Below are 27,965 nucleotides of genomic sequence, written 5' to 3'. Positions count from 1 at the left end.
ACAGAAAGAGAAGTAACCAAGAGCCAAATGAAAACCAAGTTAACGATGCCGGACTTAATGATAAAAACGGATGTGTGCACGATCTTTATTACTTGCCAAGCCCGTAGGCGAAGTGATTTACTCCTCAGGACAATTGTAGGGGTAAAAAGTACTGTTATTCCCTCCATTATACCGATGAGGAAGTTGAGATGAATGAAATTCAATTACCTGTGCAAAATGGCATAGCGTGGCAATGGTAGAGGTAAGATTTTGAACAAGGTAGTTCCGGCTTCGGTTTGTGACCTTAACCACTGCACAAACTCTTCTCTCTCATGGGCAATGGGAAGCCATCTAAAGCTTTTAACCAGAGGAGTGACCCCACATTTGCTTTCCAAACACCAATCATCCTGGCTCCACCGTGACTAAGGGTCAAATAGAGCTAAGGGTGGAAAGCGGGGGCTGTAGGAATAATGGAGCCAAAAATAGGGAGGGCCTGGACGAGGGGGGTGGTGGCAGACAAAGCCAGTGGACTGCGGGCTCTTCCGGAGGCGAGTCCTCAGGACCTGGCTTTACGGGGGAGAGGAGATCGACGATGATATTCACGTTTCTGACTTGGGCAATTCGGCGGACAGTTCAAGTAATTCACCGAGGTGACCTGGGAGGAGCCTGGCTTTGGATAAGGTGAATTTGGGGTGTCTGTGGCGCACAGCCGGCCGCCGAGGAGCCACGAGCGGCTAGGACGCAGAGCAGAGCGCATCACCGGCCCGTCCAGGAGGGGCGCGCGCGAGCCCGAGGGCCCCCAGCGCAGCGCTGCGCGGCGCGGCGCGCGGCTCCGGAAACCGCGCGCGCAGGCGCAGTGCTGCGCAGGCGCCCCCTGGCGGGCGGCGGCGCACAGGGACCGCCCCCAGCCTGGCGCCGCCGCCGCCGCCGCCCGCCTCAGCCCAACATGGCGATGCACAACAAGGCGGCGCCGCCGCAGATCCCGGACACCCGGCGGGAGCTAGCGGAGCTCGTGAAGCGGAAGCAGGAGCTGGCGGTGAGGGGCCGGGCGCGGGGGCGCTCGGTGCGGGCTCCGCGCCCTCCCCTGCCTCCAGGCCTCGGCCCGATCGCGCCAGGCCGTTATTCCCCCGGCGCAACGCGGCGGCCGGGAGCCCGGCGGCCTGAGGTCGGCTGCGCGTTCCGCGGCCCGCCGACCGCACGGCTTGCAGGCAGCGCAGCTCGGGAGCGGGAGCGCCAGGGCCGGGGCCCGGGCTGGGGGGGCGGGGCACGGAGCGGGGGAGGGGAAAGGGGCCGGGGCCGGCGGGGGCGTGGAGGAGGGATGGCGCCTGGGGTGGGGGCTTCTGTATGGAAGCTCGAGGAAGGCGAGTGTCTCTGAGCTTTGGGAATGGGGGCGGTTGTGCCCTTGGCTTTTGCGGGGTGGGTGAGGGCGGGCAGGTCTGTGGTCTTTGAGGGGTGGGTTCGGGAGTGTCTGGGGGGCCGTAAGCCACCTGTTCGGGCTTGCCAGTGGGCTGAGGGGGTGGGGTAGGGGGCGAGTGTGGGATGGGGACCCAGTCATCCAGTCCGGCCTTTGGAGGATGGAGGGGCGCATGTCCTTTTGAGGACTAGGAGATGCGTTGGATGGGGTTTTCGACGGGCATGGCTGTGATGTTTTGGGGAACATCTAGAAGGTGACAGACGAGGGGAAAGGACTCAGTCCAGGGAATTGAGAACTGTGACATGCACCCAGGGTTCCAGGCACCCTTGTGGTCACCCCCTCCCCTCCGCGTTTAGGCTTGGGCACCGGGGAGGGCCATGTCACCTGAAGCTGCCCTTCCAGGTTTCCATGGCAACTGACAGCCCATTGCAGGCGTTCTCAATGCCTGCGGGGAGGGGAGCAAGTCGCGCTGGAAGGCTGCTCACCCTTTCCTCTTCCCAGTAGCAGTACCTTGTTGCGTGGGAGTGGAGACTGCTCACGTTCTGCCTGAGCGGGGGTTCTTGACAGGTTTTTCCACGAGCCCTCCGAAGTATATGCAGAATTTTGCAAATTTTTTCAGAGACAGGGCCTGTACCTTCCCTTCTGTTCTCAAAGGACTCCAGCAAGACAGGTCTAAGCTCTAGACTGTCTTAGCCTAAAATAGTCTTCCTCTCCCCATGTCTTATTTTTCCGACTGGGGTGGCTTAGTGTAGTGGAGCTCCAATGTCTAAGGCTGATATTCAGAGTTTGGCTTGGTCAGAGTTAACTTTTGCATTTAAAAGGCATTATCCATTTCCTTGTTTTTCATCTCCCAGGAAACACTGGCCAACTTGGAGAGACAGATCTATGCCTTTGAAGGAAGCTACCTGGAAGACACTCAGATGTATGGCAATATTATTCGTGGCTGGGATCGGTATCTGACCAACCAGAAGTGAGTGTCAGAAGCCTATGGTGTTGACATTGTGCCCTACTGATTGTTTTTTGGACCGTGTTCTTACTAGCAACCTGGCAGGGGGCAGTAGTAGAGTGGTGGTGTAGAAAGCCTTGTGGGGTTCAGCTTGGACTCTGGCTCAGCCTCTGCCTCACAGAGTGACTGTGGACAAATCCTAACATTTGGGAAATGGGGAAAGTCGAGCCCCTGGAACAGGGTTGTGTTGAAGCATAAACAAAGTGCAGCAAATGACAGTACCTGAGGTATCACTGTGTGAGTGTTTTCCATTTTTTTTTACCCAGTCACAAGTTTGACCTTTATAAGATTTGCCACACCTGTGTACCAACCATACCACAATTTTATTTAGTAACTAAAAACTATTCTTGAAAACTGCCCAAGCTTTTCAAAAATTTTCAAATTTGAGACACTTCAAGTTGAAATAGTATTGTGCACACTTGATACCCTTCACCTGCATTCATCAGTTGTTACCATGTTGCCACATTTGCTTTCTCTCTAATGTATATAAACAGACACACCCCTGTAGCTCTACTTAAAATTTTTAGAGGCACCTGGGGGGCTCTGTCCCTTAAGCGTCCATCTCTTGATTTCTGTTCATGATCTCAGGGTTGTGGGATCGAGCCCCAAGGTGGGCTCTATGCCAGGTGTGGAGCCTGCTTAAGATTCTCTCTCTTTTCTGCTCCTGCCCCCTCCTTTCTAAAAAAATTTTTTTTTAAATTTTAATATAATTACAGGTACATAGGAAGTTGCAGCAATATTAGAGTCCCATGTACCCATCACCCAGTCTTCCCCAGTGGTTGGGTCTTAGGTAACTGTAGTAGAATATCAAACTCAGGAAACTGACATTGGTACAATGTGTATGTGTAGTTCTGCCACTGTGTAGATTCCTGTAAGCACCACTGTAGTCAAGATACAAAAGTGCTGGGGTGCATGGGTGGCTCAGTTGTTAATCGTCTGCCTTCGGCTCAGTTCATGGTCCCAGGGACCTGGGATCAAGCCCCACATTGGGCTCCGTGCTCGGTGGGAAACCTGCTTCTCCCTCTCCCACTCCCCCTGCTTGTGTTACCTCTCGCTGTGTCTCTCTCTATCAAATAAATAAATAAAATCTTAAAAAAAAAAAAAAAGATACAGAAGTGTTTGATCACCACAAAGATTTCCTGCCTGCTACCCCTTTATAGTTATTCTTTCCTTCCCCCCCACTTTTTTTTTTGCCAATCATTTAAGCAGAGAGCATGACACTTTGCTCATAATTATGTCAGCAGTTACCTCTTAAGAATGTATTTCTTACCTAACCACACATAAAAAATTAGCGTTACACTAATTATCACACATAGAAAATTAGAGTTACACTAATAGTATCACTTACTGTAGTCTATTCAATTTCCCCAAATTGTCCCCAACATTCTTTGCTGCCTTGTTTTGATCATCCGGTGTTCATGCATTGTATTTGGCTGTTACCACTCTTTCATCTCTTCATTTAGGAGAGTCTCCTACCCTTTTTCGTGGCAAAGTTGTTCATGACATTGTCTTACAGAATGCCTCAATTCCAGATTTTTCTGTTTGTGGCCTCATGAGAGATCCTTTAAGGATTTTTGGGAAAAATATTACATAAGTGACTTGTATGCCTGGTGTCTCATTTACCTGTATTTGATTGGGAGGCACATAATGTCATATTGTCCCATTACTGGTACGAAGTTTGAGCATATGATTTCTCCCTTGTAAAAATTCATTTTTTTCTCTTTGTGATCAGAGACTATACTTTTAGACAGTGTGAATATATTGCTCCTCCAAGTTTTTATTCAGTGGTTTTAATATCCACTGTTGATTTTTACCTGACTCACTTAATATACTGCTGGTATGTGGACTACTGGCATTCGGAAGGAAGAGTCTTCCCTTCATATCTTCTCTCCCTTTCATTCTCTATCTCTGGCCCGCTCTTCTTAATATCACTAGAGACCAGTGCATTTAAAAAAAAAAAAAATCAGAGTGTTGGAATGTAGTGCTGTCACTTTTTTACTGTAGAGGCCTATTTTTTACTCTGAACTTACTGAAATTTACACAGAGAAGTGCGTACATCATGAACATACAGACTGGTGGCTATCATTATCCTTTCAGTGCTTGGTTTGCCCTACATGTAGACAGGGAGCCTCCTTTGCCTTTTTGACATGACCCTTTAATCTTTGAGCATTTTGTTGCTTTCTGTCCCAACAAGGTGTCTTAGACTCACATTGGCCTTTTCTTATCCCAGAGCTGATACCAAACATTTCCTTAAGGAACTCTGATTGTTCTTTGAAATTTTTTAAAAAATATTTTATTTTTTTAAGTTGTCTCAACCCAGTGTGGGGCTCAAACTCACAACCCGGGAGAGCAACAGTCACATGTTCCCCTGAGCTAGCCAGGTGCCCCATGTTCATTAAATTTTTTCAGTTAAGCTTATATGACAAACATTTCATACCACTAGTCTCTGCTAGTTTTTTTTTTTTTTAATAAGCATCAAAATAAATACATATTAAAAATACAGTGACTGGGAACCAAGTAAGTAATATCCCACAGTGGAGCCCCTGCCATGTATTGGAAACTGTTGGTGTCTGTGTAGGCATTCAGCGTAAAGGTCATTTTGGTCAATCCAAACGGTGTTGGAGGCATTTCCGTCTCAAAGTCAGAAATTTAAAAAAGAGAGACAGAGAGAGAGTTCCTTACATAGGCTTGGGCTGTCCTCAGCTTGAGCCATAGATACAGCTTGGTGCTTATGAGTTTCTTGTGTGTGTTTTAGAAACTCCAATAGCAAAAACGATCGAAGGAACCGGAAGTTTAAGGAAGCTGAGCGGCTCTTCAGTAAATCCTCAGTTACTTCAGCAGCTGTAAGTGAGGTGGGGGGAGCTTTACTGTGGCCCATCTCGGAGGAACACCTCAGTTAAATTTCTGCGAGTTTTCTCTTTCCCAGCTGTCTGAGTGCTCTCTGGAGGTCTGTGGTAATTTTTCTAGTAACGGGTGGTTTTTTTCTTTTAGGCAGTAAGTGCGTTGGCAGGAGTTCAGGATCAGCTCATTGAAAAGAGTAAGTCTATTTTTTTACTTTTTTATTACTTAATTTTTAAGCCACAATAACCCTTATATTTAACTCCTGTTCAACCTAGAAGTTAGGAATCCTTTGAGTCTCCTTAATCATATCTTTTTCCTCTTTTCTTTTTGAGGAGGAAACCATGTCCCTCCTGCCTCATCTGTCATGAGAGGTTGACTCTGGCTGCTCAAAGACACAAAGATATGTCTTCCTTGCTGATAAGTGTTAGGGAGTTTTTTTGTTTTGTTTCATTTGTTTGTTTAATTTAAAAAGAAAACCTTTTATCATGGAAAAGTTCAGACATATATGATAAATCTCCATGTCCCCAGTTTAATAATTCTTGAGAATCTCATCCTGGGAACAGAATGTACCTATGTGTTCTTAAATATAAAATGCAGAGTAGATAGTATTTACTTTGTAAAGAAATTGTATCGTTCTCTGTAGGTAAGCCATATAGTCTAATTCTATTCTAATGTCTAGTGATGGGATATAGATTGTACATTTATTTCTCTGAGTCAGACTCTATGGAGCTATCTGTGTTGGTCACTGCCTGTGCACTGGGCCACTCTGAAACATGACCTGCTTTTTGTATTTTGGTTGTGTGCTTCTTTCAGGTTTTTTTTTTTTTTTTTTTTTTTTTTAATTTTATGTGTTTATTTGACAGATCACAAGTAGACAGACAGGCAGGCAGAGAGAGGGAGAAGCAGGCTCCCCACGAAGCAGAGAGCCAGATGCGGGGCTCGATCCCAGGACCCTGAGCTAATGATCAAGTTGTCTATCTTGTGGGATCCAGTTGTGTTTGCACTGGGCCAGTGATTTGAGGAAAATCCATTTTGGTAGTTTGGGAATTAGAACTACTCAGTGACTTTGATTTTTATCTCTGTGTACAGATTTCTTAATATCTAGAAAATTCTGGAAAATGTCTTCTGGTCATTTCTGCTCAGATATTCAAGCTCATACATTTTATCTAAAACCAAATTGTTCTGTTTCTTTCAAAACTCGTCTGCTCAGTTTTTCAGTTATAGTACTTCTATTCTCCCTCATTCATCCCTGAAGGCATCTTTGATTCCTTTCTGCCAACCAATTAACTATACAGAGTGCTTTTGATTTTTCTTTTACTGTGGCTTAAATAAGTTAAATCTTACTTCTTTTCAGTTAATTGCCACTTGTAGAATGTGGCTCTAGTATTGTCTGCTTTCTGAGTCATAAGACTGGTTAAGGAACACCCTGGACCTCACTTGTGTGAATTGAAATGGAATGATGTCTGACTCCTTAGTTTTCAAGAAAAGCCCATAATCCTCCTCCTGGCCTGGTGGGTGGTTCAACATCTGGCTTTGGTCTTAACTACATAGAATGGCTGCACCTAGATACTCATGAGGAGATGAGTCTTAAAACCTCAGCTTTCAGAAGCTTGGCTGAGACAAGCACTTATGTATTGAAGGTTTTCTGAAGCAGGTGTAGGCCATCTGTTCCCCTGAGATCTTCCCCTTGGTTTGAGCCACATCCCTCGCATATGTCAGAGTGGTATTTCTTGGTCTTCCCTATCATGTTGCATTTGATGAATTCTATTTTGGTCCTGTTAAATGTGCTACTGTATTTATTGTTAAGAGAATGTCACAGATGTTTACTATCATTACTAATTATTATGATTTTTAGAAATAGTTGCTTTCCCTGAGGGGACTCTGGGTGGCTCAGTTGGTTGAGCCTCTGCTTCTTGATTTTGGCTCTGGTCATGATCTCGGGGTGGTGAGATCGAGCCCACTCAGCTGGGAGTCTGATTCTCTCCCTCTCCTCTCCCTCTGCCCCTCTCCTCCCCCTCACTTACACACATGCACACTCTGTCTCTCTTCTCTCAAATAAATAAATAAATAAATCTTTAAAAAAAAAAGGAATAGTTATTTTCCTTGAACAGCTGGTTGGTTTTTACTGAGTGTCTGGTAATGGACTGTTTCTTTGTGCAGGTGCTCGAATGTTTAGTGGTTCTCCTCTGTAAGGAAGTATAAATATAGAGCGTGCATTTGGAGAATGAGAATATAGCATGCATTTGGAGAATTAGTGTTGCATCCAGCTTACTTAAGTCTTCTATCCCTCTTTGTTTTACTTGTCTCATTTTAAGTTGATTTTGATATATGAATCTTGGTAAACTACTTTGAATTCTTTTTAGAATAGGGAATTACGTAAATACTGGAGTTTATCAGTTCAAATGGTCAGAGCCCCTTTAAAGTAATTCTGTTGGGTTCTGTCTGTTCTGTCTCACCACCTGTCATTACTGTTTCCTCCTGCTGTTCTTTTGGGAGGGGGGTGCAGAGGGAGAGGGAATCTCAAGCAGTCTCCCTGCTAAGCACAGAGTCCAACATGGGGCTTGTCTCAGGAACTGGAGATCATGACCTGAGCCAAAATCAAGGGTCAGACGCTTAATCGACTGAGCAACCCAGGTGCCCCCTTACTGCTATTTTTTTTAGTTTAGTTTCATCTTGATTTTTTTGTAGTCACCTACAGTGTGTCTAAGTATGAATTTTTTTTTAAAGATTTTGTTTATTTATTTGACAAAGGGAGAGATCACAAGTAGGCAAGGAGGCAGGCAGAGCTCAGCTCTCTGCTGAGCAGAGAGCCTGATGTGGGGCTCAATCCCAGGACCCTGAGATCATGACCTGAGCTGAAGGCAGGGGCGTAACCCACTGAGCCACCCAGGAGCCCCTATGTATGAATTTATTTGTAATTATCTGCTTGGGTTTCATTGGACCTCTTGAAATGGTGCCTTGGTATTTTTCATCAGTTCTGGAAAATTCTCAGCTATTACCTCTTCATATACTGCATTTGCTCTGAGCTCTGTCCCATCTCTTCCCCTTCTCTGCTTACATGTATGTTAAACTTTCTCCTTGTATCCTTTATGTCTTTTATTAGCCTTTCCATGTCTTGTCTTTGCCCCTGGGCCGCCCGCCAGTTCACAAATCTTTTAGTTGTGTCTCATTTGCTGTTAAACCTTTCCTTGATTTTTTGGGGGTGCCTGGGTGGCTCAGTTGGTTAAGCAGCTGCCTTCAGCCCAGGTCATGATCCCAGGGTTCTGGGATCAAGCCCCACATCGGCCTCCTTGCTCGGTGGGAAGCCTGCTGCTCCCCTGCCTGTTGTTCCCCCTGCTTGTGCTTACTCTTTGTCTCTTTTTCTCTCTCACTCTCTCCATGTCAAATAAATAAAGTCTTTAAAAAATATATTTTAAAAAATTATTTTTAAACTTTATTTCACTTCTTTAAGCAGAGTGAGCCCGGTTGTTGCATATTCTGTGTTTAATTTCAACCTCTGAAGTCCTTCAAGACGAGTTTGTGTTGTCTGTTGCTTCCTCTGGTTATTTCTCATAAAGTCTAATTTTCCTGTGTGCCTGGTTATTTTTGACTGTGTACTGCTCATTGTAACCTCAAGTATTTATAGAATAATTTGAGGGTGAGGAAGAAGGTACCATCTTCCAAAGATGTTATGTTTTCTTCTACTGGGTGTTTAGACATCTAAACCAAGTTGAGGGTCCCTAAAAGACCCAAGTGATTCAAACCAAGCTTTAATTCCATGAAGAGGAATGGTCTGCTTCATCTTTTGCTCTTTTTCCTTTGTACAGAATCTCTCCAATGTCTCAGAATTTCCGTATTAACAAATCTTGTGGAATGACTCCTGGTTCTTGCTTTTTGGTGGTGATGAAGTACAGATTCTTTTCTCTTAGAATTTTGAGTTACACATTCTTAGATCTCAAGGATTTTGGAGTTCAAACCATTCTGAAAACTTTTTAAAAAGATGCATTACTGGGACGCCTGGGTGGCTCAGTTGGTTAAGCGGCTGCCTTCGGCTCGGGTCATGATCCAACATCGTGGGATGGAGTCCCATAACGGACTCCTTGCTCAGCGGGGAGCCTGCTTCTCCCTCTGCCTCTGCCTGCCACTGTCTCCCTGTGCTCACTCTCTCAAATAAATAAATAAAATCTTAAAAAAAAAATGCATTACTTTCTGCTTCCTTTGACTTATGTACCTAAACTAGCATGATAGAGTGGATTAGCAGGATCCCCAAAGGGGAATTTTATGCAAATTACTGAAAGAAAAACAAACAGCCAGATTTTATCCAGTTTCCTTTAAAGGATCAGCCTAGTTTCTACTGTTTGTTTTACCAGACTCCTCTGAAGTTTTCATCAAACCAGATCTTTCCTCAGCATTTAAATCATTCCAGTGGATAAATAAATGGCTGCATGAAGCATAGTTGAGTATATTTCTTTCATCTTTTAAGTTTTTGTGCTTATCAAAGTTAGTGCCTTAGCACTATTCAGTAGGTGTTTTATTGTTGTTGTTTTAAGAAGAGTGTCTCATTTGTAGGTGTATTACACTTAATCAAAATCTGGCATTCTTTACTCTAAAGCCAAGTAGCTTACTTATATGTCAGTGAGAAATGAACTTACGTGTCTTTTCCTGGTGACTGCATCATAGAGTTGACTGACTCACTGCTGTACTTTGGGGTGTTATAACCCACCCCTTTTGCTCTCACTTCTCTCCTACTTCCATGAGCCAAGAAAAGACAATTATTGGGGCATCTGGGTGGCACCTGGTGGCTCAGACGCTTAACCAAGCGTCTGCCTTCAGCTCGGGTCATGATCCTAGAGTCTCAGATTCGAGCCCCACATCAGGCTCCCTGCTCAGCAGGGAGTTTGCTTCTCCCTCTGACCCTCCCCCTTCTCGTGTTCTGTCTCTCTCACTCTGTCTCTCTCAAATAAATAAATCAAATAAATAATAAAATATATAAATATATAAATAAAATAGAAATAAATAAGAAAAAATAAATAAATAAAAAATTTTTTCTTTGTGGTCACGCTTTGTATTTTAATAGTGTTTAATGTGGTCTCCCTGGCTGTGGCCCCTCTCATAAACTACTTTGAGCCCAGTAATCCTAAAACACAGGTTTGCATAGAGAACTCAGAAAACATTTGTTGTTTGATGTCGCTTCTCTGTTTATAAGTACTCGATGACTTTATCTTGTGTCCTGCTAGCGACTATTTTACTATTTTACGGCAGATTGTTTACTGTTGAGAATTTGACTTGCATGTTTGTGGATCTCAAGGATACTGAGACTTGAACACTTAACTGTGTTCTAGATACTACGCAGCCACCTGCATTGATCTCATTTATTCCTCAAAGCTACTTCTTTTTTTTTTTTTTAAGATTTTATTTATTTATTTGACAGATAAAAATCACAAGTAGGCAGAGAGGCAGGCAGAGAGAGTGAGAAGCAGGCTCCCCGCTGAGCAGAGAGCCCGATGCGGGGCTCGATTCCAGGACCCTGGGATCATGACCTGAGCTGAAGGCAGAGGCTTTAACCCACTGAGCCTCCCAGGTGCCCCTCAACGCTACTTCTTGAAGGATAGATACAGATTATAGGCTTGAAAGTAGGGAGCATCGCTGTAGCTCCAGCGTTGACCCCAGTGCCTGGTCTCTAAGAGATTTTCAGTGTAGAGAAAGAGTTCCTATTTTATGGGTGGAGAAACAGGGTCTGAAAGGTTAAGCGACCAGTCAGCTCTTTTAAACATCATCTCACACTGTCTCCGTAGGTCGGATCCCTTAATCCGACACTCATGGCTCTTCCTTACCCTGTCGTGCTATTTCACCTCTCATTCTCCAAGCCGTCTGCTTAAGAGATATTGTTTGATTCATTTGGCCCAAGTGTACCTGGTGTTTTGTTGTCTCTGCGCTTTCACTTGTGCTATTTTTTGTACTTATTTTGGCTTCTCATTTTTCAAGGTCCAGCTTAAATTCCACCTCCTCCGTGAAGCTTTTCCTGAATAATTCACTCTTTTTTCTCTGGCTCCCGTGGTGCTTAATATCCATATCTGTCCTTTGGGACACCGGTTACTGCTGGGGATGTTCTCTCTTCAGAGAAGTAACACAGGTGGATTCTCCATTCACAGGGCTTTGATTCGATGTATGTGTTTGCCCATGGGTGCTGACAGAATATGACCGGCTCATCCATTTACTCAGTCTTCCCATAGCAGCGGTTCCGAAATGAGGAAATGATTGATTTGGTTCACTAATGTCATTTAACAGAATTGCAGTTTAGGCAGAAGTTGCTGTATCTAACTTACCTTTCTGACTTGTCTCCCACCTTTTTAGTTCATCCTCTCTTCCTTTGCCCAGCCCCCTACTCAGTCCTGTGCCCCTTCTGTCACCCTGTCTATGATCCAAAGCATTTGTGACCTCATGCCCCATCAGCCTGTTCCCTCCCTCACCAGTGCCTCTGTCATTTGCAGTTTTAGAGATGACATTTTTCAACCTACATAAAAACAGGAGTGGCTATGGGAGAAGGCTGTCCTGATCATACGTCTCCATTTTAGACTCATCTTTTTATATTTTGTTAGAGGTTTTTTTTTTTAATTAGGAAAGGATTATATTCTGATTTTATTCAGTCAGACTACTTAGAAGTAAATATGAAATAGGTTCATTACCTCGTGTTCTACTTCAGCCCCAACTTTCTGAGGTAACCGTTAACAGCATGATGTCATCCTAACCTAGCCACCTGCACATTCACACACTGCACACACACATACACACACATGCAGACGCACAGAGTTGGGTTTTGTTTTGTTTTGTTTTTCACTTGGAGGGTTTTTTTTTTGTTTGTTTTTTGGGGTTTTTTGGTTTGTTTGTTTGTTTGTTTATTCTAGGGCTTTTTTAAAGGGTTTTATTTTTTTATTTTTTATTTTTTTTTTAAGATTTTATTTATTTATTTGTCAGAGAGAGAGGAGCTAGAGCGAGCACAGGCAGGCAGAGGGCAGAGGGAAAAGCAGGCTCCCTGCCAAGCAAGGAGCCCGTTGTGGGACTCGATCCCAGGACACTGGGATCATGACCTGAGCTGAAGGCAGCTGCTTGACCAACTGAGCCACCCAGGCATCCCTAAAGGGTTTTTTTATTTAAAAAAATTTTTTTTATTAACATATAATGTATTTGTTTCAGGGGTTCAGGTCTGTGATTTATCCATCTTACACAATTCATAGCACTCACCATAGCACATACCCTCCCCATGTCCATCACCCAGACACCCCATCCCTTCCACCACCCTCCCCTCCAGCAACCCTGTTTGTTTCCTCAGATTAAGAGTCTCTTATGGTTTGTCTCCCTCTCTGATTTCATCTTGTTTCATTTTTCCCTCCTTACCCCTATGATCCTCTGCCTTGTTTCTCAGATTCCTCATATCAGTGAGATCATATAATTCTTTCTCTGATTGACTTAATTTTGCTTAGCATAATAACCTCTAATTCCATCCATGTTGTTGCAAATGGCAAGATTTCACCTTTTAATGGCTACATGATATTCCTGTGAGTGTCTGTGCGTGTGCATGTGTGTGTGTGTTTATGTGTATGCACACCCACCACATCTCCTTTATCCATTCAGCTATTGATGGACATCTAGGTTCTTTCCATTGTGTGTCTATTGTGGACATTGCTGCTATAAATTTCGAGGTGCACATGCCCCTTCGGATCACTACATTTGTGTCTTTAGGGTAAATACCCAGTAGTGCGATTGCTGGGTCATAGGATAGCTCTATTTTCAACTTTTTGAGGAACCTCCATCTGTTTGCCAGAGTAGCTGTACCAGCTTGCATTCCCACTAACAGTGTAGGAGGGTTCCTCTTCTCCACATCCTCACCAACATTTGCTGTTTCCTGACTTGTTAATTTTAGCTGTTCTGACTAGTGTGAGGTGTTATCTCATTGAAATTTTGATTTGTATTTCCCTGATGCCAAGTGATGTGGAGCACTTACATGTGTCTGTTGGCCATTTGGATGTCTTCTTTGCAGAAACATCTGTTTATGTCTCTGCCCATTTCTTGATTAGATTATTCTTTGGGTGTTGAGTTTGATAAGTTCTTTATAGATTTTGGATACTAGCCCTTTATCTGATATGTCATTTGCAAATATCTTCTCCCATTCCGTCAGTTGTCTTGATTCTGTTGACTGTTTCCTTTGCTGTGAAAAAGCTTTTTATAGTGATGAAGTCCCAATAGTTCATTTTTGCCCTTGCTTCCCTTTTCTTTGGCGATGTTTCTAGGAAGTTGCTGTGGGGGAGGTTGAAGAGGTTGCTGCCTGTTTTCTCCTCAAGGATTTTGATGGATTCCTGTCTCAAATTTAGGTCTTTCATCCATTTTGAGTCTATTTATGTATGGTCCAGTTTCATTCTTCTGCATGTGGCTGTCCAATTTCCCCAACACCATTTGTTGAAGAGACTCTTTTTTCCATTGGACATTCTTTCCTGCTTTCAAAGATGAGTTGACCATACAGTTGAGGGTCCATTTCTGGGCTCTCTGTTCTGCTCCATCGATCTGTGTGTCTGTTTTTGTGCCAGTACTGTACTATCTTGATGATTACAGCTTTATAATAGAGCTTGAAGTCTGGAATTGTGATGCCACCAACTTTGGTTTTCTTTTTCAACATTCTAGCTATTCAGGGTCTTTTCTGGTTCTATACAAATTTTAGGATTATTTGTTCCATTTTTTTGAAAAAAGTTGATGGTATTTTGATAGGGATTGCATTAAATGTGTAGATTGCTCTAGGTAGCGTAGACATTTTCACAATATTTGTTTTTCCAGTCCATGAACATGGAACATTTTTCCATTTCTTTGTGTCTTCCTCAATTTCTTTCATGAATACGTTACAGTTTTCTGAGTACAGATTCTTTGCTTCTTTGATTAGGTTTATTCCTAGGTATCTTATGGTTTTTGGTGCAATTGTAAATGGAATCGACTCCTTAATTTCTCTTTTTTCTGTCTTGCTTTTGGTATAGAGAAATGCAACTGATTTCTGTGCATTGTTTTATATCCTGATACTTTACTGAATTCCTGTATGAGTTCTAGCAGTACTGGGGTAGAGTCTTTTGGATTTTCACGTAAAGTATCATATCATCTGCAAAGAGAGTTTGACCTCTTCTTTGCCGATTCAGATGCCTTTTATTTCTTTTTGTTGTCTGATTGCTGAGGGTAAGAACTTCTAGTACTATGTAGAATAGCAGTGGTGATAGTGGACATCCCTGCATTGTTCCTGACCTTAGGGGAAAAGCTCTCAGTTTTTCCCCAGTGAGAATGATATTTGCTGTAGGTTTTTAATAGATGACTTTTATGATAGTGGGGTATGTACCCTCTGTCCCTACACTGTGAAGAGTTTTGATCAAGAAAGGATGCTGTAGGGGTGCTTGGGTCGCTCAGTGGGTTAAGGCCTCTGCCTTCGGCTCAGATCATGATCCCAGGGTCCTGGGATGGAGCCCCGAATCGGGCTCTCTGCTTGGCAGGGAGCCTGCTTCCTCCCCGCCCCCCGCCTGCCTCTCTGCCTACTTGTGATCTCTGTCTGTCAAATAAATAAAATCTTAAAAAAGAAAAGGAAAGAAAGGATGCTGTACTTTGTCAGATGCTTTTCTGCATCTATTGAGATTTTCCTTTTTTAAAAAAGGCATTGGATCCAGCAGTACATTTTATCTGCTTTTTCACCTATGCCTATGTTGAACACATCTAGATAGAAGTGTATGGAGTAGTGATGAAGAGCGTGGGCTTTGGATCCAAACTGTCTTTAACTATGAATCCCGACTCTTTCCCTTATTAGCTGTGTGACCTTGGGCAGATTTCTTAAACTCCAGCCTCCTCGGTTTCCTTCTCTGTAAGTGGTCATCATAGTTGCAGAGGTTTCTGTGAGGGCTTTAGGCACGATGTATGTAAAGGGTATAGAGCAAGCTAGGCTTCTAGTTAGGACTCTGTTAGCTATTGTTACAATCTCACATTCTTTTCAAATGCTGAAAATACCCAACAGTCTGGTTGTGCCTCCTCCCCTTTGGTGCACATTCACACTCTCCACTTTCCCCACTATAAACAATGTTGCAGGAAACTTCCTCGTACACTAGCTTGTGTGTAATGGGCTTTTTATTTCTATAGGTTGGTGTCCCGGAAGTGGCATTGTTGTGTCAAAGGGCGATTTTCATAAATACAGCACAGTTACTTTCTGTGGTGTGGTGGGAAATACATAGTAGGTCTTTGTCCCCTGCTCTGGCACACAGCTCCTAAAACCCTTGGAATCTCCAGAGTGGTAAGAATGACTAGTATTCACTGCATACGGAAGAAACTGTTGAATGCTAATGGAGATGACTGAGAGTTGGGGGGCCCTAGAGAGTGTGAGGATGGGGGCTTAGAACTCTCAGCCCTACCCCAAAACTCAGAGAGGGGAGGAGGCCTAGTGACTGAGTTAATCACCAGTAGCCAATGACTTAATCATGACTGCATAATGAAACTTCCTTAAAAACCTCTAAACTGTGGGGCACAGTCGGTTAAGCATCTGTCTTTGGCTCAGGTCATGATCTCAGGGTCCTGGGATTGAGCCGTGCATCACCCTCCCTGCTGAGTGGACAGTCTGCTTCCCTCTGCTACCCCCGCCCCGCCATGAGCATGTTTTGCATGCCCTCTCTCTAATAAATAAACAAAATCTTAAAAAACAACAACAACAGCAACAACTGAAACCCTAAACTGTGGAGCTTTAGTTGGTGAATGAAGTGAGGAGCTAGGAGGGTGGTGTGCCCAGAAAAGGCATGGCAGCTCCCCGCCCCTCCCCATACCTTGCCCTATGTATTAAGCTGTTGCTCAGTTGTAGCTTTTATAATAGACAATTAATAGTAAATAAATCATATTCCTGAGTTCTTGGGGCTATTGTAGAAATTATGATACCTGAAGAGGGAGTTTAGGGTACCCCCTGATTTATAGCTCATTGGTCAGAAGTGTGAGAGGCCTGGGACTTGGGACCGAAGTGAGGGAGGCATGCTTACGAGACCGAGCCTTTAACCTGTGACTCTGCCCTAACTCCAGTAATAAGCGTCAGAATGGAATCAAATTGTTGGTGTCTGGAGAATCAGGGAATTGGTTTTTGGTTTTTGGAAAACACCCTAGACTTTCCAAAAAGAGTATTATCACTTATAGTCCTTGGGAGGGCCTGTTACAGATATCGAAATAAACTATAGGGAAAAGTGAATACTTTTTATTAAACACTCTTTATTAAAGTGAGTTTTTGAATCTATACAAATAAGGTAAAAAACCAAACCCCTGTGTACCCGTTACACTGCTCCAAATCCCAGAGCATGCTCAGTGCTCCATCCATACCCCTACTGTCACTTCCACCTCCTGTGTTACATTGAAAATCCTAGACATCATACCATTTTCTTGTATGCATGTTTCTTAGGTCTCTCCAAATGATAGGTTTTTTAAACTGTGGTAAAAACACTAAAAAACAGGGGTGCCTGGGTGGCTCAGTCAGTTAAGCATCTGCCTTCGGTTCAGGTCATGATCTCAGGGTCCTGGGACTGAGGCCCACATCAGGCTCTCTGCTCAACAGCGAGTCACCTTCTCCTTTTCCCTCTGTAATGTCTCTCAAATAAATAAATAAAATCTTAAAAAAAACGTTAAAAATAAGTTCACAGGTTTTTTTTTTTTTTTTTTTTTTTTGAGTAGGCTCCACATTCAACGTGGGGCTTGAACTCACAACCTGAGATTAAGAGTTGTGTGCCCTGGGACGCCTGGGTGGCTCAGTTGGTTAAGCAGCTGCCTTCGGCTCAGGTCATGATCCCAGTACCCTGGGATCGAGTCCCACATCGGGCTCCTTGCTCGGCAGGGGGCCTGCTTTTCCCTCTGCCTCTACCTGCCTCTCTGTCTGCCTGTGCTCACTCGTTCTCTCTCCCTCTATCTCTGACAAATAAATAAATAAAATCTTTAAAAAAAAAAAAAGAAAAAAGAGTTGTGTGCCCTAACGATTCAGCCAGCAAGTTCCCCCGACTTCCACAGATTTTTAAGTGCCTCCTATAGTATTGTTCACTACCAGTACAGTGTTGTACGGCAGATCTCTAGAGCCTATTCATGCGTAATTGAAACTTTCTACTCCTCCTTTCTTCTTCCCCTTGGCAGCCACCATTCTACTCTCTGCTTCCCTGAGTGTGGCTGTTGTAGCTGCCTTACATAAATGGAATCATGCGGTATTTGTTCTTCTGCTGCTGGTTTATTTCATTCAACATGATCTCCTCGTTCATCTGTGTTGTAGCATATGACAAGATTTCCTTCTTTTTTTTTTGAGACTTTTATAATATATTCCACTCTGTGTGTGTGTGTGTGTGTGTGTGTGTATATATCCCGTTTTCTCTATCCATTCATCCATTGATGGGTGTTTAGGTGGTTTTCACACTTTGGGTAATGTGAATAATGAATGCTTTAGTGGACATGGGAGTGCAGCTGTCTCTTCAAAATCCTGATTTCAGTTCTTTGGATAAATACCCACAAATAGGATTGCTGCGTGTTATGGTAGTTCTATAAACCATAGGCTCTTACCACTATAATGACACCAAGGAAAAATAAAAAGCCCTAAACAAAACATGTATTACTATTACATTTCTTTTTAATGCTGAATAGTACTCCATTGTATGGATATACCACATTTTATTTATGTATTCATCAGTTAGTGGTCATTTGGCTACTAGGTTTAATACTTCTGTGAATATTCATGACAGGGGCGCCTGGGTGGCTCAGTGGGTTCAAGCTTCTGCCTTCGGCTCGGGTCATGATCCCGGGATCCTGGGATCGAGCCCCACCGGCTTCCTCCTCTCTCTCTGCCTGCCTCTCTGCCTACTTGTGATTTCTCTCTCTCTGTCAGATAAATAAAATCTTAAAAAAGAAAAAATATTCATGACAAGTTTGGTGTGAACCTGTTTTCATTCCTCTTGGATATATACCTGGGAGTAGAATTGCTGGATCATTTGGTAAGTCTGTCCTTAGGCTTTGAGGTACTACCAGACAGTTTCCAGGTGGCTGTACCATTTTCTATTCCCATCAGCAATGTGTGGGGGTGCCAGTTTCTCCACATACTTGTGTATTTTTTCTTGTTCGGCTGCCTTTTGTGCTCCTACCTAAGAAACCATTTACCTAATCAAGGTGGGTTCTAAGAGTTTTATGTTTTTAGCTCTTACATTTAGGCCTCTGATACATTTTGAATTCATTTTTGTGTGTGGTGTGAGATAGGGGTCAGACTTCATTCTTTTCTTTGAGGATGTCCACTTGTCCCAGCCTTATTTATCAAAAATACGATTCACTGTGATTGTCTCATTACCCTTCAAAGCCATTTGACCCTAACTGTAAAGGTTTTATCTGGACTTCGATTTCTGTTGATCTGTAAGTCTTTTTTTTTTTTAAGATTTATTTATTTATTTGACAGACAGAGATCACAAGTAGGCAGAGAGGCAGACAGAGAGAGAGGAGGAAGCAGGCTCCCCGCTGAGCAAGAGAGCCCGACGCGGGGCTCGATCCCAGGACCCTGAGATCATGACCTGAGCCGAAGGCAGAGGCTCAACCCACTGAGCCACCCAGGCGCCCCATATATATAAAGAATTTTAAAATTGGGAATGTATGTCAGCTGAAGAGTATTACTACCACTTTTTAAATACTTTTTTTTTTTTTTTTTTTTTAAGATTTTTATTCATTCATTTGACAGAAAAATAGCACAGGCAAGGGGAGAGGGAGAAACAGTCACCCCGCCAAGCTGGGAGCCCAGTGCGGGGCTAAATGCCAGGATCCTGGGATCATGACTTGAGTCGAAGGCAGATGCTTATGGACTGAGCTATCCAGCCGTCCCTTAAATACTATTCTTAAGACTTCTCAGAATAATGAGGCTCCTGTCCTCTTGCGCTCCCCCTCGACAGGATTCCTGTACAGTTTGGGGAAGGAACCCAGGCTTCTTGTATAATCATTAATCCCATTAGTGTATTTGCTGTATAAGTGACCTTAATGCATCCAAGAGGAGGGACTCCTGCTTGTATGGTCCCATCCCCCAGCTGTCCTTAGGTAGGTTGCTTCTGGTTACACTATTTCAGGTTCCTTGAGTTTCTGGAACTCTGGTAACTTTGATGCTTTGACTGCACATATCTTCTCTGGCAGCAGGTATTTTCCTGTCACTTAGAATGTATGGTCTGGAAGATGGGAAGTCGTCACTTTTTTTATCTGTTAGTGCTCAACAACATCTTTCCTGGCTGATGGACAGACTGCCTGAGGAGTGCTGCTGATGCTTCTGGGACTTGTGTTTATTCCCTCCAGGGGAACCAGGAAGTGGGACAGAAAGTGATACTTCTCCAGACTTCCACAATCAGGAGAATGAGCCCAGCCAGGAGGACCCTGAGGATCTGGACGGATCTGTGCAGGGAGTGAAGCCTCAGAAGGCTGCTTCTTCTACTTCCTCAGGGAGTCATCACAGCAGCCATAAAAAACGAAAGAATAAAAACCGACACAGGTCAGTGGCAGGGACCTCCCCCACTCCACTGCCCCTACTCCCTTGCCCAGAGCGGCCATGATCATTGCTGCAAAGGGGCTTTACTAGGGTAAAAACGCGTCAGGCTTGGTGCCATCTTTCTGTTGCAGGTGGGGAGAAATTGCTTTGGTCCAAATGAGACAGGCGAAGTTTTCTCCAGTGGAGGAATGGGTGGGCATTAGAGTGATGGTAAAGGAAGACAGCCTTCTTACTGTTCTGGTGTAAAGAATTTCATTCCATATTGAATCTGAGGAGGAAAGGGGGAAGTCTGTAGAATAGGACTTGGAATATGGCACTTGTACATGTTGGGAAGCTGCCAAGTGGGAGAGATTCTTTTGCTCTTAATCCTGATCCCTGCTTACACTTACTCCCTTGTGGGTGAACAGAGCTGATCTCTGATAGGCCTTTTTTTCTTTTTAAATACAAGTGTTTGATTGCTTATGATTTCTTTGTTTTCTACATGTCTGTAATTGCTGATTTCAGATATCAGAGAGGAATAATATAAAGTCATAAGATATGAGAGTACCTTTCTAGATAATGTTTGTCCACTGTGTGTGTTTTTGTTTTGTTTTTGTATTTTACAGTGCGTAAGGAGATAGGAATGACATCAGTGGACAGAGGTCAGGTGTCACGCAGAGAGGATTTTAGCATTACCCTCTGCCTGGGGTTTGTATGATAATGCCAGGGCCTATTAACTCATAATTGTACAGCTGTACTCAGGGAGGGGGATGCATAGCTTCTAGAGTGAACAGTCTTTTCCTGACCTCAGACTGTCTTCTGGCAGGCATGAAAACCAGGTGTTCATAGGCTGGCTTTTGTCCTGCTCCTCTTGGGAGCTCACATACTGAGGTGAAGGATGCAAGCAAGGAGTGGCGGGGTTCCCTGTGCTCCAGTACCCTTCGGGTTGGGTTGCTCTACAGACCTGTGGGATATTCCTTCACACACCCAAGGCATTCACATCGTTAGCTTTGTGGTTATGGCAAATGGCGGTAATACAGAATGAACTTGAACTGGTTTAAGCCTCGTAGGCATCAGCAGATTCTCTAGTTTTTTAAAGAATTTTTCTTGTCAGTGGTGGCGGTGGTTTTTAGACTGCAGAAATAGTATTTCCTCCAAAGAGTGACTCAAGATCACTGTTTAATACTTTCCTGCAAACCAAAAATCTCTATGCCAATCTCATGACTGCAGTAAGAAATAGCAAGATCTTAAGATTAGTAAGGTTATAGGCTATTTAATCACTGCGGTAGGACTAATGCTAGCTCATCACAAGCAGTAGCCGGGAGCTAGACTCTTAAAATATTTTTTTAAATTGTTAAGGTAATTTAAATGTCATGTTCTATGTTACTTTTATTAAATTTACTCCAGTGCTATTTTAAAGTAATGATTCTTTTCCTATTTCACAGTGTCTAGAGTAGGGGGACAATTCCTTGAAAGTTTCTGGGACATTTTTTCCATTAGTGATTCAGTAGGTAGCTACTGTTCATTGTAGGTGATACCTCCCCCTTTCTTAAGGCCATGATCAGCAGACTGATAAAAGGGAATTAGACATGAACTTAACTTCCTCCTGTGGGTTTCTAGTAGATTTCCATAGGAACACTACTCTGTCCTACCCCTTTTTCCTCTGGCTCCTAGAGCTAACTCCTTCCAGAAAAATAGAAGGATTTATAAAGATCTTGGGTATTATTTATTGCTTTCACAAATGGTGTTTTCTGTTTGGAAAGCCAGGACCCTTTTGTCATCCCGCTGCTGTAATACCTGGCTGGCCTTTTCCGTTGGCCGTAGGTGCCTACATGCTCCAAAGGAGCAGAGTGGGGCTGATTTGCCTTCTTTCTGGATAAAAACGTCCCGTGCACCAGAGTGGCACCTCGGGGGCCAGTGAGGTTTCTCCGATTCCTACCATCTTCAGTCAGGAAGTGTCCAAACTCCTTGTCCCCGACTCCTGTCTTTTCTGGAAGGGTGGAGAGTGGAGCACTTTGTTCACACACGTGTGTACATTTGCAGTCAGTACCCTACTTGTTTCTCCTCCCAGCTTGCCACGCCCCAGATACTCGCAGAAAGTTGATAGTGAATTATTTCAACAGATGTCTGAATGCCTGCTGTGTGCCAGGCATTGTGTAGGGGTGAGTAAAGCAAAGTGGAAATGAATACGGTACTGTAGCAAAAAGGAGTAACTTTTGGGTTTGTCCTCTTGAGGAATATGAACATATGTGAGATAATTTTTAGCATTCATAAATGATCACAGTGTTCTGAATTCGTATATTTTATATGTTATCTGAATAATAAGTCCCAGTGACTTTAAAGAAAAAAGTAGAAATAATAACTTATAGCTGCTCTTAGAGGTTTTTACTAATACACAGAACTCTAGAATACTAGGTAGTTTGTGACATTCTCATTAAGTAGGTATAGTCTCACTTGTGAACAAATTTAGGTTAGGCTGAAAATTAAATTCTTTTTGAAGTTTTATTTACTTGAAGTAATCCCCACACCCATCGTGGGGCTCGAACTCACGACCCCGAGATCAGGAGTCCCTTCCGGCTCTTTCAGCTGAGCCAGCCAGGTGTCCTGAAAAGTTAAATTTTTGATGGTTCCTGGTTTGTACGCTGCGTACTCTTCCACAAATGACTTAAGTGAGGCGGTTGCCTAAGAGATAGTGAAGTTAAGCTTTCTTCCAGCTTCACTCTTGCAAACATGGGCCAGGAGGAAGATAGAGCATTTTGCATATTGTTTCAGCACCTGTCTACAGTGTGAAAGGTGTTGGAGCCAGCCAAAGAGCTGGAGTCATGCTCAGGGTTAATGTTTGCTTTGGAGCTCGGCCCAGACCATGGCCTGTTAGCAGTGATGCCCTAAACAGTCTCCTCCACTGCACTGTTCCTTCCAGATCCCTGAGGCTCAGATGCTTGTGGATGTCGGCTCTCCTTTGTCTTACTGGGGGAGGCGGGGGCTGTAGATTTGGGTGTTCTTCCATCCAAGTAGTAACCAGGCCCGACCCTGCTTATTAGCTTCCGAGATCAGACGAGATCGGGCGCGTTCAGGGTGGTATGGCCGTGTAGATTTGGGTGTTCTTAATCCTAGCCCTGACATAAACAGTTACCTGCCATCCCCAGTTCAGGGCCAAAGTGATGGGACCATGCAGTCCTCTGGAACAAGACTGTCACCAAAGTTTATTCATTCGACCCTTGGCTTTCTAGGATGAATGCTCTAGAAAAAGAGTACCATGTTCCCTGGACATTCTTAGAACTTAGGATTGGGTTAAAAGTTGCAGAATGTTTTCTTTTAAAAAATGTATAATGTTTTTATCTTTCATGTTAGTCAAAGTGTATTGTGCTGAATTGTTAGTACTATCTTTAAAGCACCCTTTCATTATATGACTAAACCCTTCTTTCTCTATTTCTTCTAATGTGCTGTTTATATTTTTCACTACAATTACGTATTTTAAAAGTTCTAACTCTGAATCTGGCAGCTAATAGACGGCCTGCAGGTACCTCGTTTTCTAATGCAATAACTTTTCCTTTCTTAGTCTGTTCTTCTGATACGAAATCCAGTGAGGGAAGGGACTCTCCCAACCACAGAATCTTTGGTGCTTTGATGTTTGAAACTTTATGGCTTAAGATTCTTAAAGCTGATATTGTTTCTATGAATCTTGCTAGGGTGGCTAATCGACTAATTTATTCAATTAGTATATTAATTTCTACTGCTTTCTTCCTTTCAAATGCTGCCCCTCAGCCCGTCTGGCATGTTTGATTATGACTTTGAGTAAGTTTGATTTGAATTAGTATTTGTGCTGTGTTGTTTAGTGTGTAGAGACCAATATGCCTTTTTGAGACCTTTCTAACCCATAGTTTATCTGTTTAATTGTAGGTATGTATATTAGGTTAGGCTGGGAAGTTTTTTTTAAAAACAGAAAAACGTGATGGAGGTAACATTTTATTTAATAACTTAAGCAAAATTAAGTAAACTTCACTTTTATGCACCTTAATTTCTTTAAAAATAGATAACCTTTACTTTAATTCACATTTAAATTGATTTTCTGGCTTTGCTTCATAAGGAGATTAATAGTTTAAGAACTTGATATTTTGCTTTGGAAAGATTTAAAAATTGAAATTTGTTTAATTTCTTTTGTGTTTCATGTCCAGAAATACAAACTCCTAGTCTCTTTCCTGTTCTTAATCATTATGTGTCTCAGTGATTATCAGTGATATAGTTACAAAGCTAACACATTAACATAGAGCATGCCCTCTTAATCCAATCTCTTTTTAACGTATAGTTTTGAATAGTTTTTAAATTATATGGCTTTCATAACTGCTGTATATTTCTTTTTGTCATCTAAGTTTGCCTTGTGGCGAAAGTATCTGCTTATGTTTTTAAATACTTGCTTAATAATATCTGGGTAAACAACTAAATATGACATAGTCTAATGAAGAATGTGGGTTTTACTTAACCAAATAGTCTTTGTTATAGCTTGTGCCCTATGCAGTAGCTGATTCCTGGCCCCTCTTTCTGTAAATTAAAATGCAAATGTTTATCTTTTCTATCACAGGATTGATCTGAAGTTAAACAAAAAACCACGAGCTGTAAGTATCAGCCAGACCATTTCAGAGAGGCTGGTGATTTTGTAGATGATTAGAAAAATGTGTTCTCTTCAGAGCTGTGTGTTCTAATCTCAGATTACAGCTCTCCATTTTAAAGGCTGGGGTATCCAATTGGATATACTTCAACTTTTAAGGGTTACTTAGTTTTTTTTGCCTTTTTTATGGTTGTTGTTTGGTTGGTCTTGTTTTGTGTTTTTTGTTTTGTTTTGTTTTGTTTTGTTTATTAGAGAGGTCACACATTTTTACTGAAGAAAAATTCCCTTTGATTAGAGAATGAATTGTTAATACTAGTTTTTATTTTTGTTTTGTTTTGTTTTGGATTGGTGAGCTCAGGGGGCCTAAATAAGGGCAGAATTAATGTTTAAGATGTGAAATATTGTCTATTATATTTGGACTAGAATATTTGGCTATAGAACAATCCCCTAGCAGAGCTGTTGGTAGATTATTTTCTTAGGTTCCAACTAGTGTTCTGAGAGTAAGTTGGGTCTCTCTCTTTCTCTCTTCAGGATTATTAGAAGACTCATTAGTGCAGAAGCTGCAGAAGCTTCCAGGCTGTAGAGCCCTGCTTCCCTCCTCCAACCTCACAAAGATCCATATCCCTCACCTGAGTGCGCAGCCATCCACCTCTGCTTTCCCAGACCCAGTGCCTGTGACTCTGAATAGTTTGTTCTGAAACGTGGTGGCAACTCATTTCTGTAAGACCACATTGGATCATTTACTGTGTGTCATTTTTAGTAACAGAACTGCAAGAAGACCAAGACATGGTTATAATTCCAGCAAGTTGCTAACTCTGCATTTCTCCCTTCTTGGAATGAATGTGTCCCCCCCCCCCCCCCCAAAACTGGCTGGCACCAGCTTCTTCTGTGATACCCATCAAGAAATGTTCTCTGGTTTTGTTTTATGCTGAAGGTAGAATGTAGGTCATGTTTCAGAGGGAGGCTGTAAATATCGGGCATTTTCTTATTTTGTTTGTGTTTTATTATTTTTCTATTGTTTTTACCATCTTCTTTTCTTTGGGGACTTTTTGTAATGCCGTTGTACAGCACATACCTTCCTGCCAACATATCTGATCATCTGCTTCGTGCAGTTGCCAGTATTCTTAACTGAAAAGAATCTGGTTTACCATAAAGAAAATGGGGAACTTGGCTCTGTGTTTTTGCAGGGGGAAGGTAAAGAGGGTTTATTTAATAATTACCTATCTTAAATCTTTCTGCGTTGGAAGCAGTTTCATGTTCAAGGAACAGGAAAAGCTGAAAAACCTAAGTTTAAATCAATCCTTTTAAAATAGATATTTTTATTCTTTTATATAAATAAAATTTCACAGGTGTTGACTTCTTATGCTTTACTTTTAAACCTGAGATTGTTTTTTTCACTTATTTTATTTATTCGTATCATGCCTTATGCAAATCTCTTCCTTTTTCCATTTTTCTTTCTTTGCTGGTATCTGCCTGATTAAACATTGCTCTAAAAATCACTAAGGTATATGGAAAGGCTCAGCATTACCCCCAGAGCTGGTAACGTTTGGAATTCTTGAGGAGAGTGAGAGATAGGATCTGCAAGAGGCAGCGATGCCCAGCAGACCCCCTACCTCACAGGGCTGCTCTGGCTGGGGAGCTTGCCGGTTTATCAAGCTGTTAATCTGCCTCTGGAGTGGGGCTTGACCTCGGCTGCTCATGGGAGTCACCTGGGAAGCTTAAGGACCTGCTGGTGCCTGCGACCCACCCCCAGAGACTCCAACTGGGGTGCAGTCTAGTGGCTGGGATTTCCTTCCAAAGAGTCCCTGGGATTCTGATGAGAAGCCAGACTTGAGAACCACTGCATGAGGAGTGTTTGATTGAAATCCTATGTTGTGAATCAGTCTAGGAGATAAGATTTGGGGCCCCATCTTTCCTTTGATGCTGTCTAGTCATAGTCCTTGACTTAGGCCCATATCTTTGTTAGAACAAGTATGTTCCATTGTGATAATATTGGTAGAGCTGAATGTGGATGGCATCTGTTAGCAGAACGAGTCTACCTTGTCAGATGTGCGAAAGCTTTCACTCTTGTTCTCAAATAAACTCTCTCTCTCTTTTTTTTTTTTTTTCTTTTTTGGACTCTGTGGCTAATTAGATGTCTTTGGTAGCAAGAACTCCAATGTTAAGGTTTTTAAGAAAATAGTTTCTTATATTTAGATTGATCCTTAGAAAAAGGGGAAAAAAAAAAACAATTATAAAGCTTCAAACCATGGGGACCAGCAGATTTCTATACTCTCCTTTGTCAGTTTCTCTCCTTTCCTGGGAGAGAAAAGTGGGGCTTCCTGTGGTCTCTGTGGCCTAGAGGAGAGCACACAGCAAACCTGAGAATATTTCTCTCATAGTTTTGACATTTGCTTGAGATCTGGTGGGATTGCTCTTAAACAGTTATATTATATAAAAACATACCTGTGTATATGAATACACACATATGTATATGATCATGGTTAGAGGTAGGCTGCTTGCTTTATACTTATTTTCTCTGTAAAGTTTTCAGTCCTTGATTAGGGGACCTCCCAAGTTTTCCTGTAAGCTGGCCACAGACTAAAGAAATTTAAGTCATGAGGGAGTGCTTATGTTCTCTAAATCGGAGACATTTGGGCAGAAACCCCAAGAGATGCCTACCATGCTTGTGATATTTGTTGCTTTGGTTATTAACTAAGTTTGTCTGAAAGACTCAGACCTGACCAGTGACCCTGCCAGAGTGGCTGCCAGGACCCAGGAGAGGGACTTCCTTCTAGGCAGGCCTTCACGGGATTATCAGGGTCTGGAATAGTATTTGCTTTAGGCCCTTAGGCTTCTTATCTCCACAACGGGGAGAAGTTGCCCTTAGCTCCTGTTCGAGGTTATAAGACACTGAAAAAAATCCAGACTCGTGGTAGTTCTATTTCATGTCTTCTCCTGGGAGGATGGTGTCTGTACACAGCTCCCAAGGGAGTCTCAAGTATGCTTGCTTTTCCCGCAGCTGAGAAATCGTTTATTTTGTTGAAACTCCGCCTGTTCTAAATAGCGTCAGACCCTGCAGGCTGAAGATGGAGAGTGGGGACGACCCACAGAGGAGAGGACTGCTTGTTCTGTGGGGCCAGCGGGAGGACCTGAGGGAAGTGCCGGGAGTCAGACGGGGTTGGCAGGCCGAGGGCACAGTTCAGTGCCGCTGTCCGCTGTCCGCTGTTTGCGTCTTGGGGGCCTCCGGAATGCTTTGAGAAATGGAGCCTTTGGGGGCTAGAGAATACTCTGGAAGTATCCTACAAGGAGGACTGTTGATACCGCAACCTGTGTGGTGAAGAAAGGAATGGAAACAAGTATTTAAATGGCCTAACTTTGAAAGGAGTAAATATGCTGTTTTGAAACACTCTGAGACCTAGTTTTTTGCTTTTATTCTGACTTATCTGCCCCTCATCCTCGCTCCCAACTCCTGAGGCATGACTGCCCGTCAAAATCCCCGTCTGAAGCCCGCTGCCAAGGCTGCTGCACTGGGGCGGCGTGGAGTGTGAACAAGCAGCGTGTGTGTTTGTACACGTGGACCTCTCCGGGCTGCTGTCCTGCTCGGGACCTGGGAAGGTGACTAAGGAGAAAGCATTGCGATTCTCCCCTGTCC

General features: G+C 43.0%; 1 protein-coding gene across 4 annotated transcripts; it reads left to right on the top strand.

Annotated features, from left to right (window-relative positions):
* The first annotated feature begins 827 nt into the window (after positions 1-827).
* Positions 828-27,719, top strand: MEAF6 (MYST/Esa1 associated factor 6). 4 transcript variants are annotated; one of them, XR_014299685.1, is made up of 9 exons: positions 837-1,015; positions 2,248-2,363; positions 5,155-5,242; positions 5,391-5,436; positions 19,557-19,749; positions 23,491-23,520; positions 23,626-23,683; positions 24,305-24,338; positions 24,863-27,719. XR_014299685.1 is itself a non-coding variant. In XM_082686941.1 (8 exons), exons 1-8 carry the CDS (start codon positions 926-928, stop codon positions 24,869-24,871), a joined length of 606 nt encoding a protein of 201 aa, XP_082543067.1. In that variant the 5' UTR covers positions 837-925; the 3' UTR covers positions 24,872-27,719. The 4 variants fall into 4 exon arrangements, 2 of the variants coding, with proteins under 2 accessions (XP_082543068.1, XP_082543067.1); XR_014299684.1 differs by lacking the exon at positions 23,491-23,520; XM_082686941.1 differs by lacking the exon at positions 23,626-23,683.
* The last annotated feature ends 246 nt before the right edge of the window (positions 27,720-27,965 follow it).

The sequence above is a fragment of the Mustela nivalis genome (genome assembly GCF_964662115.1).
Source record: "Mustela nivalis genome assembly, chromosome: 10".
In the NCBI taxonomy this organism is placed as follows: Eukaryota; Metazoa; Chordata; class Mammalia; order Carnivora; family Mustelidae; genus Mustela; species Mustela nivalis.
The sequence above is the reverse complement of the archived record's forward strand: the minus strand, read 5'-3'. Positions and strand labels throughout refer to the sequence as shown.